This window comes from Pectinophora gossypiella, chromosome 16 (genome assembly GCF_024362695.1).
Source record: "Pectinophora gossypiella chromosome 16, ilPecGoss1.1, whole genome shotgun sequence".
Lineage (NCBI taxonomy): Eukaryota > Metazoa > Arthropoda > Insecta > Lepidoptera > Gelechiidae > Pectinophora > Pectinophora gossypiella.
In genome coordinates, this window is record NC_065419.1 from 2,988,634 (window position 1) to 3,007,494 (window position 18,861).

The following is an 18,861-nucleotide window of genomic DNA, read 5'->3' on the forward strand; positions in this document are numbered from 1 at the left end:
GCAAAATCCAAAAACTTCGTGGGCACCCTATACATAGTCAAGATCATCATGCGCAAGTCACATCAAATCATTTTGATACAGATTGTGCGTCTAATAGCGTCGTATTGATGAAAGTTTACGCTGTTTTTGTGAAAAAAAAGAACAATTAAAAAAAAGGGTACATGGCGGGAAAAATGGGTACTTATAAATGGGAATTTACCCAAAATACCGGGTAATTTTTATTTCTTAAAAACAATTTAAGTTCATTATTTAAAACAAATACAATATTTTCGCAGTCACTTTATTAAAAACGCTACAACACAGAATTTACATAGTGTAACACACGATGCGTTTTACAACATGATATTTTATATAATATACAAACTTCATTTTATAAAATATCATTTTATTAGGCGCTGTTAGCATATATTATTTACATGATGGAATATATTCTATTAAAATATAACTTCGAGACTAACACAGTATTTTTATTTACTTATAGGTATTATACTATTATAGCTATGATACGCTTATTACCTGCCGTTTTGTCTACAAAGTATTTATAACCTTCGCTCATAATACTTATAGCATAGAGTTTGAGTTTTTGCTAAAACACTGAACTGGCCTGCAAAACAAAATAGGTACTCACTCCACTTTTAAAATTTCAATCATGTAAACTATAGAAGTTAGACATTTAAAATAAAAAAGTTTTATAAGTAGATAATTTTATCAGCTTTCTTTGAAAGTAACTTATATAAAACGAAAGTTTATACATACTCATATATACATAAACTCTCGCTTATTTCCCACCGGGGTAAACAGAGACTATGGAATTCCATTTGCTTCGATCCTGACACACTTCTCTTGCTTCCTCCACATTCATCAATCAGAGTAGATCGTACTAAACCTTTTCTAAGGACATCTCCAATTTGGTCAATGTAAGTCCTAGGTCTACGAAAGTTTATCTTGTGTACTTAAAAAGTTCTCTACCAACCCGCAGTGTAGCAGCGCGGTGTTGTATGCTCCAAATAATTATAATATGCTCCGGTTGATTGAGGGGAGGCCTGTGCCCAGCAGCGGGACGTATATAGGCTGTTATGTTACTTAAAAGTTACTATAATTTTTAAAAGTATGACACTTAGTTTTGCAAACCAGTTAGTTATAAGAGGTTGGGTGTAATTTAGAACCCCCATGCATATTAATAGATACGATTAAATATTCACCTACCTACAATTTTCATAAGTCAAATAGCTATAGCAAATAATTAGATAAATGTTCAGCAATCATCTATTAGGTACAAAACAATCGAAATGTTTGAATTTCCAGGCTACGTTCCCCAAAAAAATCTATATTTTTTGATTGATGGCGCTGTACAAATTCGCCTTCATTTATCCTTCTAATTTCATGGATAACACACATAATGCATTTTTATCTTTGTTTTTAGGTATACCTAGGCACAATACATCATCCACCCATTATTCTTCTGATCAAAATAAAGAAAAGCAATATAGGTAACAACATAATTCTATACAGATCTGATCCAAATGTAGAAACAATTATTGTTATAATTAAAGCACATAATATAATAACGGGTTCTTAGGCAGTGTTCACACCAAACTGACTGTCAGCCGCCGACAGTGAGCGAGCGTTACGCAGTGTATTGTAATTCCATACATATTCGCTTTTTCGTTCACACCAAACCGACAATACGCCATGACGCTATGCGTAGACGCTGATAGTCGGCGGCCGACTAATAAAGTGCGTCACTACCGCCGCGGACGCTGATTGGCTACGCGGCTGAACGCCAGCGTATTGGATTCAAATCGGCCGGCGGATTGTTTTCAATTCAGTTCAGTCAAGTATTTGCACATTTTATATGAAAAATAGTCGGCCGCTCAGCGTACGCATTTGGTGTGAACGTATACAAGCCGACTGTTTTGTTCACACCAATGGCGTATTGTCAGCTACAGCGTATTGTAAGCTTAATGTGAACAAAAAATACCATTTATTTTTAAGTTCACACTGAGGCTTATAGTGAGCCTGCGCACAATCGGCGGCTGACTATACGTTTGGTGTGAACACGCACTTACCGCGTTTAAATGGGGATATGAGACTCCCGATATTTCGACACTGTTGCAAGTGCCATGATCACGGGATGACTGATGATATTGGAGTGGAGTAGGTAGATCCATAATTTTCTACGGGCAGACATATCTACACATATCTAGACATATTTACGCGGTAAGAACCCGTTATTATGTGCTTTAATTATGATAATAACCGCGTAAACTTAAAACAATGTATTAACAATTATTGTTATATATATATACCTCTGCTATTACATGATATTTTTAATAATTCTAAACCAATTACAAAATAGGTAATTACCACGGTCTGTACAGCGCCATCTATTTTTGGTACGTAGCCTGGAAAATCTCTCATTGTTTTTACTAAACTATTTTTATTAATTTTTCTTTAGTAATTCGCCAAATTAGAACGATGAAAGAAAAAATATAAATCTTTCTAAAAATATACGTGTTAGAGTTCTTATGTCATAACTACAAAGTACATTTTAAAGTCCGAAAACTACTATTAAATATTCACATTTTGTTTTTTCTATCGAAATAAACGAACGCAAAATATAATTCCAAAGTCATCGAACTAAGGATCGAACTATTAGGAAATCTACCTGAATATTAATATTTAATTCTAATTATTAATAGGTAGTTTTTAGGCATTTATTGTTTTTTACTAACCCTTTTAATAAGGCTTATAGACCCTAAATATTTTAACAATATAAAGGCGCCACAGCCACGTTAAGAATAGGTACTTGAAAACATAAAATACCTTAGAGTCGAAATTGATTCACTAATAATATAGTCTGTTTTTTTAAAATTAAAATTCATATTTGTCTGAATAATAACCCTGACACCCAGTGGATTGACGAGGTAACCCACACACACAGCCTAAACGACGGAAAATTGTATTTTTGGGTCCATTTTCTCGGTGGTTGACTTGAGGATTCTTAGCACCATCTGACCTGTTCATCGTTGATGGTAACCAATCACCAGACTGTCAACAATCATCGTATCCATTTTAGGACCTCAATACCAAATGTGTATTTTTAAAGCAGATAAATATAAGTTACTTTCTAGGATTAGTGCCCACAGATAAGTAATCACTAAGTACAGTTATGAGCAATATAATGTACCCACTTTAGGATTCTGTCGCACTAACATATTTGAAATATAGTGAGACTTACAGTTCAATTTGTCCAAAAAGTTAATGTGACATGGTACCAAAGTGTATACATATTAATGCTTGTGACCGTACCCTATCAATTTAATATGCCAGTTAGAAGAACGCTTGACTCACACTGTGAAGTCGCAGGGTCGAATCCAGCATGGACCTTATCCAATTATTTTCCAATTCATGTCTAGATCATAAATAATTATCACGTGCTCAGCCGTGATGGAAAACATCGTAAGAAAACCCACATTTTCGAGAAATGCGTTTCGGAGATATGTGACGTAACCAGTGATTCTCCTTCGCGGGTTGGAAGGTCAGACAGGCAGTCGCTTCTGTACTTCTGTAAGCGGACCCTGTGAAAACAGGGTAATGCTAGGGAGATGACGACTTGTTAATGCATTAACTGTAGGTACTGGCCCCGATTCCTGCAGACATCGCCTAATTTTATTTTAAGTTATATCCGTCTTTTTGATATCCGTCGAAAAGGAAAGGGACGGATGATTCACAGCTCTTAATTTTAGGAAGAATGAGTAAATGAATGAATAACCCGGGCGAATCAAAAGGTACGTCGCTGGTATGCAATCCGTTTGACGTGCTGTCTACTTAACTGTGACGGGTTATTGACAGATGTAAAATTTTTAGACGGTTGGTTTAGATTTGTGCTTAAAATTGACGTGTGTTCCATAAATTTTGCTTGTCGATTACCCGTCCCTTTCCTTTTCGGCGGATAAGAAAATGACAGATATAACTTAAAATAAAATTAGATGGTATTTACAGGAATTAGCACCACTGTATAACATTATTATTCCTTATTTTTACATTATTATTATTAGTGAATCAATTTATTTTTATAATATTTATATATGAAGCGTAAGTTATTACAAAAACATTGAATTGACTTCGAAAGGCACATGCAAACAAATCTACTTACTTATAGACTAAATGCATGTGACCGCATATTATTTACATAAAAAATACCTAAAAATTAAATTTTTACAAGAGATTTTTTCAATGACAATACATTGGCATTAGAATGGTTTTTATCTTTTTTTTGGGTTATTTTATATTACATTACGGTTGACTTTGTCAGTTAATCCTAAAAAATTCTTTAGATACGGTTTTTAATACTCATATTCTAATAGACATGTTAGTATGTTACAAAACAGTAGAAAATTAAAAGTCAAATAATTTTAACTTTAATCCCAAAAAACTATCTGTATAGCCAATATACCGGTAATAATATCATAAGAAAATAAAATTAAAATTGAACTAAAGAGTCAATAATACCGATTCTGGTAGAATAAATTATTTAGAACTAGTTTGACAGCTCGCTAAAATATTAATGCTCTTTTATTTGCATAAATTATTTGATTCGTTGCCATTTTTTCTTTGTATTTTTTCCAGGATTGGTTGCATAGACCTTTAGACCATTGCCATATTACAAAAATAGGCCAGGCCAAAAATCTAAAAAAAAAAACAACAAATATGGCAACAATATTTTGCAAATAGAAACAGCTATAATCAATTCACTGACTTCGACTACTTCTTCTAGTTTAGCGCTTGTGGTAAGTAAAAACAACTCCTCTTTACAGCTGTCAAACTAATATAAAATAAAGTTTTTTCCCGCCATAATCGCACCGTTTGGTCATCGAGACTAGCCGAATCTTAAATTGTTTTAATTAATATTTATGACTTAGAATCTATTCTCGTATTATATCATATACTGTTAATAATAATTATGATTAGGCTGATCTATACTAGCTTTAGAAGCAAAAAGAATGTAATTTACAAAATATTGTTTAAAGTCATGAATGTAGTCATCGTTATATTATGAGTTATAGTCACTTATGAGTTTGAACTATGTTTGGATAGATAACTGATATCACGTAGTTTTCAGGTTACATTCCCGGATAATGGAAATAGGTTCGCCCCCTACAGCTGGCGACGAGTGCATGTGTATACTATATACCTCTGCTTACACGGGTCCAGAAACCTTTGACTTTAAACAATATTTTCTAATGGCATCCCTGTACCAGCCAACCTAAGTACCAGCGTACCATCTTGGACGTCGATCAGTCATATTTTTGATATCCACAAAAATCACAATGCCTTGCCTTATTCTAGTTTTGACAACACAAATATTTGATAAAAACTGGAACTTGCCACATGGGGTATAAACAGGAATATTTACATACATTATGTATATATACAAGTAATATTTTTATATTGGCAACATAAATCACAGTCATCCAATCACAAAAACTACTTTCATGTCGTGGTCTAACTTTTCTTTCATCGTTTTCGAAGGCTCGCACATAAGACTTCACCCATTATTGTATTTTTACCAAATATCAATAATAAATGGTACTTATTATGGCGGTCTGACAAAAGCTCGGTGTAGCGTGGGTACTTAGTTCATCTTGCGATAGATGTAACTCTGAATTGGTACTCGAATTGGTGGTAAATAATGTACTCGTGAGGTTACGTTATGTTATTAAAAGACAAAGTTCGAAGGAAATATAGTCTTAAATGTCCAAATGATGACGTCGGTCATTGACCACATGAAACAAATGAAACAATTTAGGTTGAATAAACGGTAAACGACTAAGCCGTGGTACCCCAGTTGGTAGAACGCTTGCGTCTCACCTTGAGGTCGCAGGTTCGAATCCAGCACAGGCCTAAACCAATGATTGTCGAATTCATGTTTGGATCATAAATTATTATCACGTGCTCAGCCGTAAATGAAAACATCGTGAGGAAACCTACATTGGGCTGTATTGGGCCGATTTTTCCTTCGCGGGTTGGAAGGTCAGACAGGCAGTCGCTTCTGTAAAAAACTGAACCTGTTAAATCTTCAGGTTAGGTAAGCGGACTCTGTGATAAACGGGAAACGGTAAACGAGTATAACAGTTGGACCACCAAAGGCCAACGGTCCAATTGGATGAACAGAACAGTTGGACCACCCGAGAAAGCAAAGCGTGATTGTCAACGATGTTGCCATTTAACAATATACTGAAAGGATACAAATACCACTGCATCTATGAACACGATTATTTTAAACTACTTCGATTTAACATGGCCCACTATGACAGTATTTGTACTAGCATTACAGCCTGATTTTAAAGTAGTTCTTAATAATAGTAGTGATACTCAAAAGAGACTAGGAAATAAAACCCACGATTAAATACTTACATATTTATGTGGGATTTTATAACCCAAATTTTGCACGGTAGGTAAAGCCGATGGAACATTTTGATACTATATTATATTTCATTTAAAATTTTACACAACATAAGTGGTGTTTGTTTTTGAGAGTGAAATAGTTGTTTATGCAGTCTCATTGTCTTAATACACAGTGTAGTTAAAACCATGGTATAAGAAAACCAGGTATGCTCAATCCTATGACAAGCCGCCATTGCTAGCCCTTTGATGACGTAAGTGTTACCATTAAATTGGTATCTCCAACATTCCAAGGACGTAAATTTTATTATTGAAAATTAAGTAAATTACTGACTATTGTATTTAATTACTATTATTTGTCACATATACAACAATAATTAAAATGGTACGTAAGTCTTTTACTAAAAGTACAAAATTTCCTTGCAAAGTAAATATAAAAACATTGGTCGTGGGTATTTTTTTTTTACGAAATGGCAACGCAGGGCGGGATGACGTCAGCTAGGCTAACCTTGAAATGTTAACTGTCACTTTTGAGCATACCTGGTTTTCTTTCACATTATTCTGCTCACTGTATGCAACTTTGACTTTGCCTATTATATTACATATGGGTAAAGCTAAAAGTTACTGCTATTTCACCCTCACAAAAACCAAAATACTATAGACCAACTGTAAACTTGACAAGTACTTATGTACACATGTAAAGCTTTTTCGGTCCACATAGTGCATTCTAAGCTTAGCTAAGCTCCGCCATCACTCAGTCGAGACTTATCGTGTATACATACCTTTAAGCCCAATGCAATAGAGACGGAGTTGTCAGACGCGACAACTGAGGAGTTGCAGTTTTTAATACAACAATATTCCGGCCCGATACACTCTGCCGCCTTTATATGCATTGAGCTTCATAAATCGCACACAATTCACACTATAAAATGGAGTCTTAATCACAGCTTATTTAACACTTATCAAAACCAAAGAAATGACTGATTGTCGAGTCCATATAGTCGTTTCGACTACTGTTCAGAGTTCGTTGGTGAGGTCGTTGACAGTGCCGCTAGTGGAGGCCCGGGGCTCCGTCTCGTCTAGACTGCCGTAGGTGGCACCTCGCCGCAGCACCCGCCAACGTCCCCGATGTCGGGTTATGCCTGCAGATTTAACGTCTAAACTATACACGGCGAGGCAACGCGACGCGACGTCATTTACCTAAGTGGTTCAATCAGCTATCGTAACCTACGTGATTCAATCATTCAATCTACGTTATGTTATGACTGATGCTAAGCTAAGTGAGACAATTTTTATTTGTGCGTTATGAATGTTTCGCTAATGATCGAACATGAGAGCAAAAAGCGTTGTCCACAGAAAATGGAGACGGCAAGTAATTAACGGATTTCTTTTAAAAAAAAATATTGAGCTGATAATCAACAATCTGCCATCCCCTATCGAATTTTTCGATTTAGTATTTATTTTTTATTCAAAGGAAGTTGTTATGGTGTATATAAATAATAGTACTGATTGCAGACACCTCCTAATTTTATTTTAAGTTATAGTTATACCCGTCATTTTCTTATTCGCCGAAAAGGAAAGGGACAGGGGCGAAAAGGAGAGAGGACTGACTACCCGAGGGAATAAAATACCTCGCTGGTATGCCTCAAAATATTATATTTCACCCGTCACCCGTTTGACATGTACTGTCAACTTAATTTTGTTGGGTTATTGGCAAATATAAAATTTTGAGAGGGATTTTAAAAATTCTGCATAAAATTGACTTTTCAATATGAATTGTGTGTTCCATAAATTTTATTCCCGTCAATTACTCGTCCCTTTCCTTTTCGTCGGATAAGAAAAAGACAGGTATAACTTAAAATAAAATTAGACGGTGTGTACTAGAATCAGCACTATTGTAGGTATTGTAACTACTTACTTAAATGATCTTTATACTAAATGTATGCATTTTTGTAAAGTATTTCAGTATAATACATACCAAATGCCTTAATATATTTTTTCATTTAACTAAGTAGGTAACTGCATGCAATGTATTTAATATATTTCTTAAATCACACAGATATAAACTACAACATGAAGACACTGATCGTGCTTTACATCTAAAATGGTCAGTAAAAAAAGTTCTTTTTGTATAATAGAAGTGTATGAGAAGGTAGTGTAAAACTATTTAGTCTTTTTTTATATCATTTTTAGATCCGTACTTAGTTTTCTGGGTACGGATAACATACTACGGCGCACATTACAAAAAAAATCTTTTAGCACAAAATTAAAAAAAAAATCGTACTCAAAATTTTTTAGTGTTGGCAATATTTTATTTTGGTAAGTACTCTTTTGATTGAACAAGGAAAAGGGTTTGAAATTCGAATTTGAAATCCAAGTATTTCTATTGGTTCAATACAATGGTGTTTGGTGTTGCCAATTAAAACTAAACAAAATAGTAATTTACTATTTTACTTTTATAATGTGTGCCGCAGTATATGTAGAACAGTTTTGCGTAAGCTTACGAATGAATCATGAAATATGGATGACTTTGATCGTATCTAAGTTATTTATGACAACTATAAGAACACTCATAACTGATTAACAGCTGGACAGATCATTCTTAGAAGCACTAAAGATATAATCTAATTATAAAGAACAGATTACCGATTCTTACGAAAGTGTATCGATATATTTTAGTATTTAATAGATGCGAGACGTACCTAACGTTTTGTGTTCTACTTCAATTTATTTCGTAGAACTTTAGTGCTTAAATGCAAGTGATTTTTTTAATTTAAAATTGCACTATCCTTTTTTGTATTATAAATATTCAACCATTGTTCTATTTCGCATTGTGTTTATAGATGGGCAATCTAGCCGGTTTTAAAAAACCCCAGTAAAAAAATCGGGTAGATTGCCAATCTATACATATAGATGTTTACCCTAGATGGGATGTTTACCCTAGATGGACATGGAGGGTAAATAAATGGGTATAAATGACAATTTACTCAAACTACAGGGTATATTACCCAAAATAAATAAAATTAAATAAAAAACCTTTTGTGTAAATTATAGTTTTTTTTATATATTTTTTTCTTTCATTATTTCTGTAAAAATATAACAATGGCTGAATACTATTCATAGTTTATGATGCCTCTGCTTCTCCAAACTACTCTTATGGTGGTATTAATAATCTCAGCTGAGATTGCTCTTAAGATCATGCTCAAGTCCCTGTTTTTACATGAGAACTGTCACATTGACATGATCTTGAGGGCCGTCTCAAAGTTGAGACTGGTATATTAATACCACCCTAAGTGCAATATTCTTGTGAATTTATGTCCGTGTTGTTTTATTTCTATCGTGGTTGTGTTAATTAAATAGAAAATAATTTTCTTACGCTGTTCTGAGTCGGACTGAGTAGCTCCTTCCATAGGCAGAGGGAAAATTGCAATTTATCTCATTATTCCACTAGATTTTATTATTTTGTACATTGGACCTTTTCAATGTTTTCGAAATGTCAACACTAGAAATGCAAAATATAATGATTTAAGATACTTAATTAAAAACTGTTGTACATTTTACAAACAACATTCTCTAGTTGCCACATTTCAAAAACCATCTTTATGTACCGATGTGGTGAAATGGTAAATGAGAATAATTTGGAGTTAAACATAGCAACCCCAAACTCATGCAGTTGGCGTACCTGGCAACACTGAGTGCTCAAATCATGCACAGGTGCTCTACTACTAAAAAATAAAACAAAAAATAATTAAAAAAACATAATTTATTTCTATCACAATAAGATTATAAACTGACGGTAGGTAAATACGACAATCCAACAACTTCGGATGTAGAAAAAGTGCCTATTCCCTCTAAATTTAAGTACTATTTTAAGTAGAGATTCCTGAGCGATAATTTGAATTTCTTTTGGTTGGTTTTATTATTTATAATACATTCGGCTAAGCATGCAGGTATATTCAGTAAAATATTTACTAATACCACAGTTAGATTACATTTTAAATGTCAAAATTACCTTTATTAGGAACATAGAGGGGTCCTACAAAATAGAAAAATCTCTTTTAAAAAATACACAAGATCACAAAAATAATACAGAAAATTTACAAAAAAAAAACTAATTAAAATAAATTTAAAAATTTGTTCTTATAAATCCTTGAGGTTTTACAGACGTACCTGTAAAAACACGGCTCCTTTAAATGTTGAAATTTTTATTTTATTTTTACCGACACCATAAAGATCGCTCTTCACCGGAATTAGTAAAGGAACCATTTATATTTTGTACCCATTTGTTAGTCGTAAGAAAATTAAGTGAAACAAAATAAAGAATCAATTTAATACAATGTGCACAGCGCATAGAAAATAAAATTTCGTTGAGAATTTGACTTATAAAATTAAAACCAATAAAATTAATTCTGATAATAATAATATAAAATTGTAAAATAAAATTAATAGGATCAATTATAAGCTTCTTTAATTTTATTATTTGGTAGGTTTTATGAGTCAATTTCTCAAAAACTAAACCTAAACTCACGAGAACGGTTAACATCAAATCTATCTAAGACTTATCATACTAGTATTCACATAAAGCATCAAATACACAGGGTTGCCTTTCTTTAACTTTAAACATTAGGTTATTGGAGTGCACGTCTTGTATAAGCCGTCTCCTAAACCAATTATTGAGAAAACTCATAAAATATGTACACGTACATATTCGTAAACCATAGAACACCAAAGTAAAGTTAAAAAAGCTCCCACCCTATATATTCTAAATTTCCATTAAATTGCGCATCTAAATACTTTTATTTCAATATAATTTTATCAAATTATTTTTTAGGAGAAGCTACGCGCAATAAATAATCAACAGCCTAGTAATTATAATTAAATATATTTTCGATTAAAATTTGCTGTCTGCACGCCGATCTGCCTCTTGTAAAGATTGTATACTTTAAGTACCAAAACATAAGTACCAAAATAAAAGGTGCACTAAAAAGGCAGTGGAGTGGACAAGCTCTAAGGAATATTTAATTAAATTAAATAGAACGATAAATAAATTCGAAATTAAATAGGAATGACCGTTATCGATACACATCTAGACACAAAACGATCGACACATGCACTTTTAAGTTTAAGTATATATTCGTGTTTCTGTACATAGCAGGGTGTCCCACAGACCTTTGGTTAGAAACCAAACCCTTTGTGTTGGTATTTTTACATGAAACTGTATTTTTAAGTAGATAACGATAATTTTCCTCTGATATTTAAACAGGATAGAATATGCTCTACTTATTAACAGGATAAATCCAATGTTACTATCAACTCTACTGAGTAAATATTAACGTTGATTATACATTTCACATACAAATACCAACTTGGAAGGACTACAATAAGTGACAGGGACACGTCAACGCAATTGTCACGAATCGCCATCCTTTCATACAAATAAATGCTTTGACAATATTAATAGGAAGAAGGCCATATTACCAGTAGGCAGTTGCTGCGAGAGATCTTTGGAACGGTGGGCCATTCGACCATAAGGTTATGGCAGTATAGTTAAATTGCATAAAATAAGCCAGCCAACAATGTGATCCTGTAAGGGTTCCCTTTTTAGTTCGAACCCCTATAAATAGTTATTAACATCAAATACTTTTATACTTACTTGAATTTTGCCGAGCCAAGTAGTTAATGCCGTTCGGGGCAAACCTACAATACGTTAGGCCATTTTTTTTTTACTGGATTTGAGAAAAAAGCAGAATTTACCAGATTCGATAATAAAAAATAAATACACTTTCCTGGCAAGGGGAAGGGCGTGCTTTTTGTCAGTTCTACAGACAAAGCTAATAAGAATAATATTGAAACCACGTAGAGTCAATGTCACTGAAATAATTGACCTAGCCTAATCTTTAGTACCTAATGGATAGGCACAGGAAGAAAGTCTTCTAGCTGACAATGCTTTACATGATAAACGAGTTTAATTAATCAAATATTAAAATGGCCCAATATCCAAAGAACTGCATCGCAACCGCTGACAGATCAGCAGCTAGGCTCCACAGCGCTTTAGTATCGCAACATCAACTAATTATACTAGATACTACGTTAGTATCACAATATTCTAAGTATCTATTAAATCTTATTTTCCTTTCGATAGGAATTACCTGACACTGACATTTCTGGGTGACCACTTTTGTCGATAATTTAATTCGTAAATTGTGGCAATAATTTACAAATTATACATTGTTTGAGGGTTTACGCGGTTATTATCATAATTTAAACACATAACGGGTTATTACCGCGTTAAAATCACGGATATGAGACTCCTGATATTTCCACATGTCACAATTTACAAATTCGTATTACGAATATGTAAAATAAAAGGAACAGATTCCTTTGACAATTGAAAAAAAAATTACAGCTGTGGAAAAAATTACAACCCGCTAATGTCAAAGTGACAGATGTATCGCATCGAAATAAAAACAAGACCAAAAAAGCCTGTGGCAAGCCTCTCTACTGGGATACAATACCGTGCGTTAGTAGTTTGGGATTGGAATGAACTGAGAAACGTCAAAAAGACTACTATCTACAAAATATACACTATCCAATATAGTTTCGAAGGAAAAACAACATTACCACTACAAAAGGATAAAATATTGTGAAAAAATTGCCAATAGTGACCTTAAGAATTGAAATAAATGATAAATATGGGACGTTTTAGTAAATAATGTTAGGCATATAAAGCTATCTAATTCAATATTATTAGTAACATCCCAAATAATACAAGGTAAACCGAGATTTGTAAACAATAGCGGCCGGTTTCGTACAGATTCGTCCGGTTAATAAATAGATCTGATAAGTTATTACCTAGTTTATATCAACTATATTTGGTATTACATTTAGTTAAACCCAGGTGTCAGCAAATGGGTTCAGAGTTTACACTACAATATCCAGATACTATCCAGTTTGTACAAGTTATGGCCCGGATAATGCAAGTGACATATGGGTTAAGATCCGGGTAAAGGTGGTTTTACCCGATTTACGAAGACAAAATTCCGGATAAAGCTTGTTATAACCGGTTTATACAATATATTATCCGGTTAACAAAGATAACGATCCGGATTAAAATAGTTATAACAGGTTTATACGAGTTATGTAAGATAACATTCCAGTTAAGGCGAGTTATATCCTGTTTTTGTGAGTTATGGTTATTAACCAGTTCATTCCAACCCCCGCGTGCGTGGTCACGCTAGGAGCGTGTCAAAGTTATACTGTCGTATGGTGGGCGCAGCGCTTACTCGTGTGAGCGACGTCTCTGCCACCGGCGCCTCCTTGCCTCTCAGCATCTGGTTGGCCAACTTCTGTTTGTTCACTGGGGACCCTGCAAAATATACCTGCCTGACGATATCTGTTGTTTTTGATCAAGTAATACGTCACTATTATGACGTAGAGTTGTAGCGATGGCAACCTCTCTGGTTGGCGTCGCTCCAGGCCAGGCTAGTCAGAGTGATGCAGTACAGCGATAAATTTGTGATAATTTCGAAACTTAGTGGAAACACAAGTCCCTCTGGTTATTGAGAGGAGGCTTATATACCCAATAGTAGCTAAACTACTGCATATAAAAGTATAAATAAAAAGTTGCTGTACTATTAACGTTGAAAAATCTGAAGTTATTGGAAGCCGACCGGTTTTGGCAATCGACCTGGGAATGAAAAAGTGGGTGTTCTTACCCGAAATAAGATACCTAGTCTATCTCTTGTCTATAGTTATAAAATTGAGCTATAATTTTAGCTGCAACTTGTTGCTCCAAATTGTATTAACCAAGACATTTTATAAGATATTTTAGAAATGTTTTTATCATTATAGTTACCTAACAAAGCGAATGAGAGGAAATATATTATTCTGAAATTCGTCAAAGAATTATATTCCAAAGCTCAGGCAAAATTAAAAGGCAGGCAAATATGTTAATAAAACCTTCATAATCATGACATAAGCTCACGACTATATCCCAATGGGGTAGTCAGGAATCAAGAGATACCTACATCCATCGCAAATGAACTAAGTACCCACACCTCACCGAGCTTTCTGTCAGGCTAACGCGATAGGTGGTGAGCCATATCACTGTCTATAATGGTCCAGGCAACTGTGTTAGTGAAAAGTGCACTTAAGATAAATTAATAACTCATTGGTGAAGTCCGGTACTGGGGTTCGAGACGGCGCTCCCTGTTTGAGAAGCAAGCTAGTGTTGGTACACCAGCTTGCTTCTCAGGACCACAGTGACTCAAAACATTAGTCTGTGTCATATGTCACAATAGCAACAGCATATCATATTAAGCGTTACAGGACCATCCTTACCTCGTGTTAGTAGCACTAGTACGGTTATGAGTTAGATACCGACGATGTTATGTTATTAACCTACCTATAGTGGCTCTTACAGACTGTCATTTCAATTTAATTTTTGTGTAGTGATAAAAACATAACAAAATAATTTTCAAACAACACAAATTATGAAACAAATAAATGTACACCAAAACACAAAAAAAAGTGAGAATTAATAATAATAAATAACAGAAAATAAACAACATAACATTTATTTTGTTAGTAAATTCACATTATTAATAAACTTTATTATAATATTAAATAAAAAGATTTTCTCGAAAACCGCACAAAATAATATTAAAATTAAAAGATAAATAGTATTCGATTAATTAGTAATTCAAATTTTAGGCTGGCTTGTAACTTTAGGACGTATACCAAGTATGATAGTCCTTCATGTTGTCCGTCTGTCCGTCATTGCAGTATCACGAATTCGAATCCCGGCTGATGGCCGACTTTATGAGTTTGAACAGATATTAGATAGATAATTTGTTCGGATCACGAACAAAATGTAAAAATGTCTATGGTTTTCGTTACTTTAAAAAAGGTATTGTCATAGACAAAAAGAGACTTCCTTCTTAGCATCAAAAATGGATGCGTAATTAATATTTCTTTGTGTTAAAAAGTTAATTAAAATAATACAAAAAACACGGTGATTTATAAAACATTAATAATAATAAAAGTGTAAAATGTGTAAAAATGTGAAAAAACAATAAACTTTTCAAATATTACTTTATGTGGTCGTTTAAATTACAATACCAGCACACTACACAACAATTACACCTAGAACGCCACATAATTGATATCACTTGGTTTCCAGGATTTATGGTTAACGACAATAGAGTCGCTCCCTTTCTATACACCTCTGCCTAACCTTTCAGGGATTCAGGCGTGATGCTATGTTAAACCCTTTACTGCGAGTCAAGCGGAGCTGTTAACGTCAGAAGTTATTCAAACATAACATGCCAAGTTAAAACTTTACATAGTTCAGTAAGTATGCAGTGCTTGCCAGAACGTTTTACCTTAGTTTTATCGTGGTTTTGACCATTTTTTAACCTGATAACGAACGTACACGTTATAACATAAAATATTATATTTAAAATATGAAGTTATATCCTATACTACGATCTTCACACTAGCCCATAAAAGATCGACACCAAATTACTATTAACCATTACACCACCCACGAGTGAGTGATATAAAAACCATGGTATAAGAAGACCAGGTATGCTCAACCTTATGACAAGCCGCCATTGCTAGCCCTTTGATGACGTAAGTGTTACCACTGTGTTACCGTTAAATTCGTATCTCCAACATTCCAAGGACGAAAATTTTATTATTGAAAATTAAGTGAAGTACTGACTAATGTATTAAATTACTATTACTTGTCATTAAAACTGTAAGTAAATCTTTTACTAAAAGTTAGAAATTTCCTTGCAAAGTAAATATAAAAACATTGGTCGTGTGCAATTTATTTTTTACAAAATGGCAACGCAGGGTGAGATGACGTCAGCTTGGTTGACCTTGAAATGTTAGCTGTCACTTTTGAGCATATCTGCGGGCTTAGCACCGTAAACACGCAACTCTTTCTCGCCGCGACAGAGATCATCTGTCTCTTTCTATGCAGTACTATAAGAGAGTGACGGGTGACTTATGTCGAGGCGAGAAAGAGTTCCATGATAAAAACAAAAACCCTTGAAGTTGGTGTTAGTCTTGAGTATTTTAAATGACTATTGAGTAATGATATTGTGTCGTTATTGTATAGGCTAGTGTTGTCTGTCGAACACAGTGAGTAAGAGCCAGTTCATATTTTGTTTGGGGCCAACGCATATTGACATTTGATCAGATAATGTTTTGAGAGGTGAAAATATGAGAAAAAATAGGCAGAAATCATTTTAAAGATTGCCTATCACGCATTAAAGTTCAGTTGAGAAAATTAAGTGATCATTAACACGCGTATTCTAATATGTTAACTCGAACCTTTCTTGACTCCGAACTCAGTTGAGGACACCTTAAGGAAGACTTTGAATTCGGCAAAAAAAAAACAGTATTCTAAGCCGTCGCCACAACTTTATGCCGAGTTTACTCTGAGGATGAATGGAGGCATGTCTCAATTATTTTCTAGTTAAATTGTTGGCAGTATGACATGCTCGACTCCAGCGAGTAAAGTCCTCAAGTCAACGAGGGTCGAAGCAGTCGGGGTCAAGGAGGTCATAGGGGCTGTCCAAAGGGGAAATGCTGCCAGTCTATTGGGCACTTTGCCTCGGTGTGCCGCTTTGGAGGAGTTCTTACATTTACAATGAAATGTATGTTGTACTGTGTTTGTTGTTTTTTTTATACAGTTGTTGTGGAGTCGAGGACGTAAATGTCCATTTAAAATACTATAATATACTAAAATGGTTAGTTGAGGTCAACTTGAGTGGAGGAAGTTTCGAGTTAACATCTTAGATGACCGGTTTCAGTTTCCGATCAACAAAATTGTTGTTCAACACCAATAATACATTACCTCATTCAAATCTCAAATTGTGCGTTAGCAACGTAAAATAGTACGAAATTCATCGAAAGGTCCAATATACAAGCAAAATAAATATGGTGCAAATAATAATAAAAAAAAAACGTTTGGAACAACAGAGATATTGCATGCAAGACGTATGAAGACACATAATTTTTTTTAATTTAAATATATCGTGTTGTTGTACCTGGTCGTGTATACTTAGACTATGTTTAAGATATAAGTAAATATGAATGTAAGTGAATTTTATGTCGAGCCGGATCTGGTACATAAGGTACAATAATAGAGGGAACTGTCGGCCATCAGTATTGTACAGTCATGAGCAATATCATGTACCCACTTTAGAACCCTTTCGCACTACCATATTCCACATTTAATGAGACGTACGGTTTAATATGTCAAAAAAGTTAATGTGACATGGTTTCAAAGTGTATACATATTAGTACTCGTGACCGTACCAGAAACTAATCACTTATACGAGGATCTATAGGCATGTTGGCACCTAACTCATAAGTGCGAGCACGACACAGTCTGTGTTCTCCCTTACTCCATAGCGGATTATGCCTACTTAAGACTAAAGTATTCCTAGAGGGGGTGAGGTGAATCTACCTCGGCATCCGACACGAATTGGTGCGGGGCGGAGAATAACCGTTCTATCTTTCTTCTCGTTCCCTCACTGCTGAGGATCGTGATTATATGTGATCTTCCTGCACTGGGTTCGGTCCAGTGCCATATGTACAGCTCTTTGTATAGGGCCTGGTTCACCCATCTGATCGGCGCTCTTCCTCTGGCACGCTTACCCTCAATCTGTTATGACCGTTCTATACGCAGTGTCATTCTTTATTCTATGACGTGGATATGTCCATTACTACTTATGCAAGTACGTACTCGTTACATGAGCCATGTCAGGGGCCTTTGGTCAATAATAACCCTGACACCAGGGCTGATGAGGTCTGTCATCCACCTCACAAGTCACAACTCATACGATAGAAGAGTATAATAGTTGCTACGTCCTATAAAAACGTCATTTTTGACAGTTATTATAGACTGAGAATATATGAAGAGATGGTGGACACCAACGCCCTCCTGTCAAAGTACAATAAATACTAAATCCAGTAATATATATATATATATATATTTCAATGTTATCCATGCCACAAGATCCTTGTCAATGTATATTATTTTTATGCCGCGGCCTGACATTATGTGCGCTTACCTTAACACGCCACACTCACACGCAAAGAGGTAGAATTAGAATTGAATTGTTTTTTTTGGATTGAATTGAATTGAATTAGATCTGTCATAGTACGTCCGCTGGTGTTGTGACGTTCATTAGCGTAGTGATGTTATCAGTCGAGATTAAGTCGATCGACTCTTTTCTATCTAACATTATGTATGTAACGTCAACTCACCGATATAACTGAGCATGACTGGCAGGAAGATCAGTCCGTGGGCCGCCCCGAACAACACGATGCCCAGGTACATACGGAAGTAGAACACCTGCGAACGAGAAAAAGAAAATAGTAAATAAAATTGAGCTGGAAGATAGATCAAAATTTGAAATACAGTGGCTGGATGAG

At 34.6% G+C, this 18,861-nt stretch overlaps 1 protein-coding gene across 5 annotated transcripts in view; it reads right to left on the bottom strand.

Moving 5' to 3' along the window:
• Positions 1-264: 264 nt before the first annotated feature.
• Positions 265-18,861, bottom strand: part of LOC126373946 (NPC intracellular cholesterol transporter 1) — a 97,610-nt gene continuing 79,013 nt past the window's right edge. For 2 of the 5 annotated variants that reach the window (XM_050020329.1, XM_050020326.1), the window contains 2 exons: positions 18,694-18,781; positions 10,154-13,774 (listed from right to left, as the gene is read on the bottom strand). In XM_050020329.1, coding sequence (XP_049876286.1) covers positions 13,638-13,774; positions 18,694-18,781 — 225 coding nt within the window. In that variant the 3' untranslated portion in view covers positions 10,154-13,637. Of the gene's footprint in view, positions 7,551-10,153; positions 13,775-15,804; positions 15,826-18,693; positions 18,782-18,861 lie in introns of those variants that run through there. The other 3 variants (XM_050020328.1, XM_050020327.1, XM_050020330.1) reach the window with 3 other exon arrangements.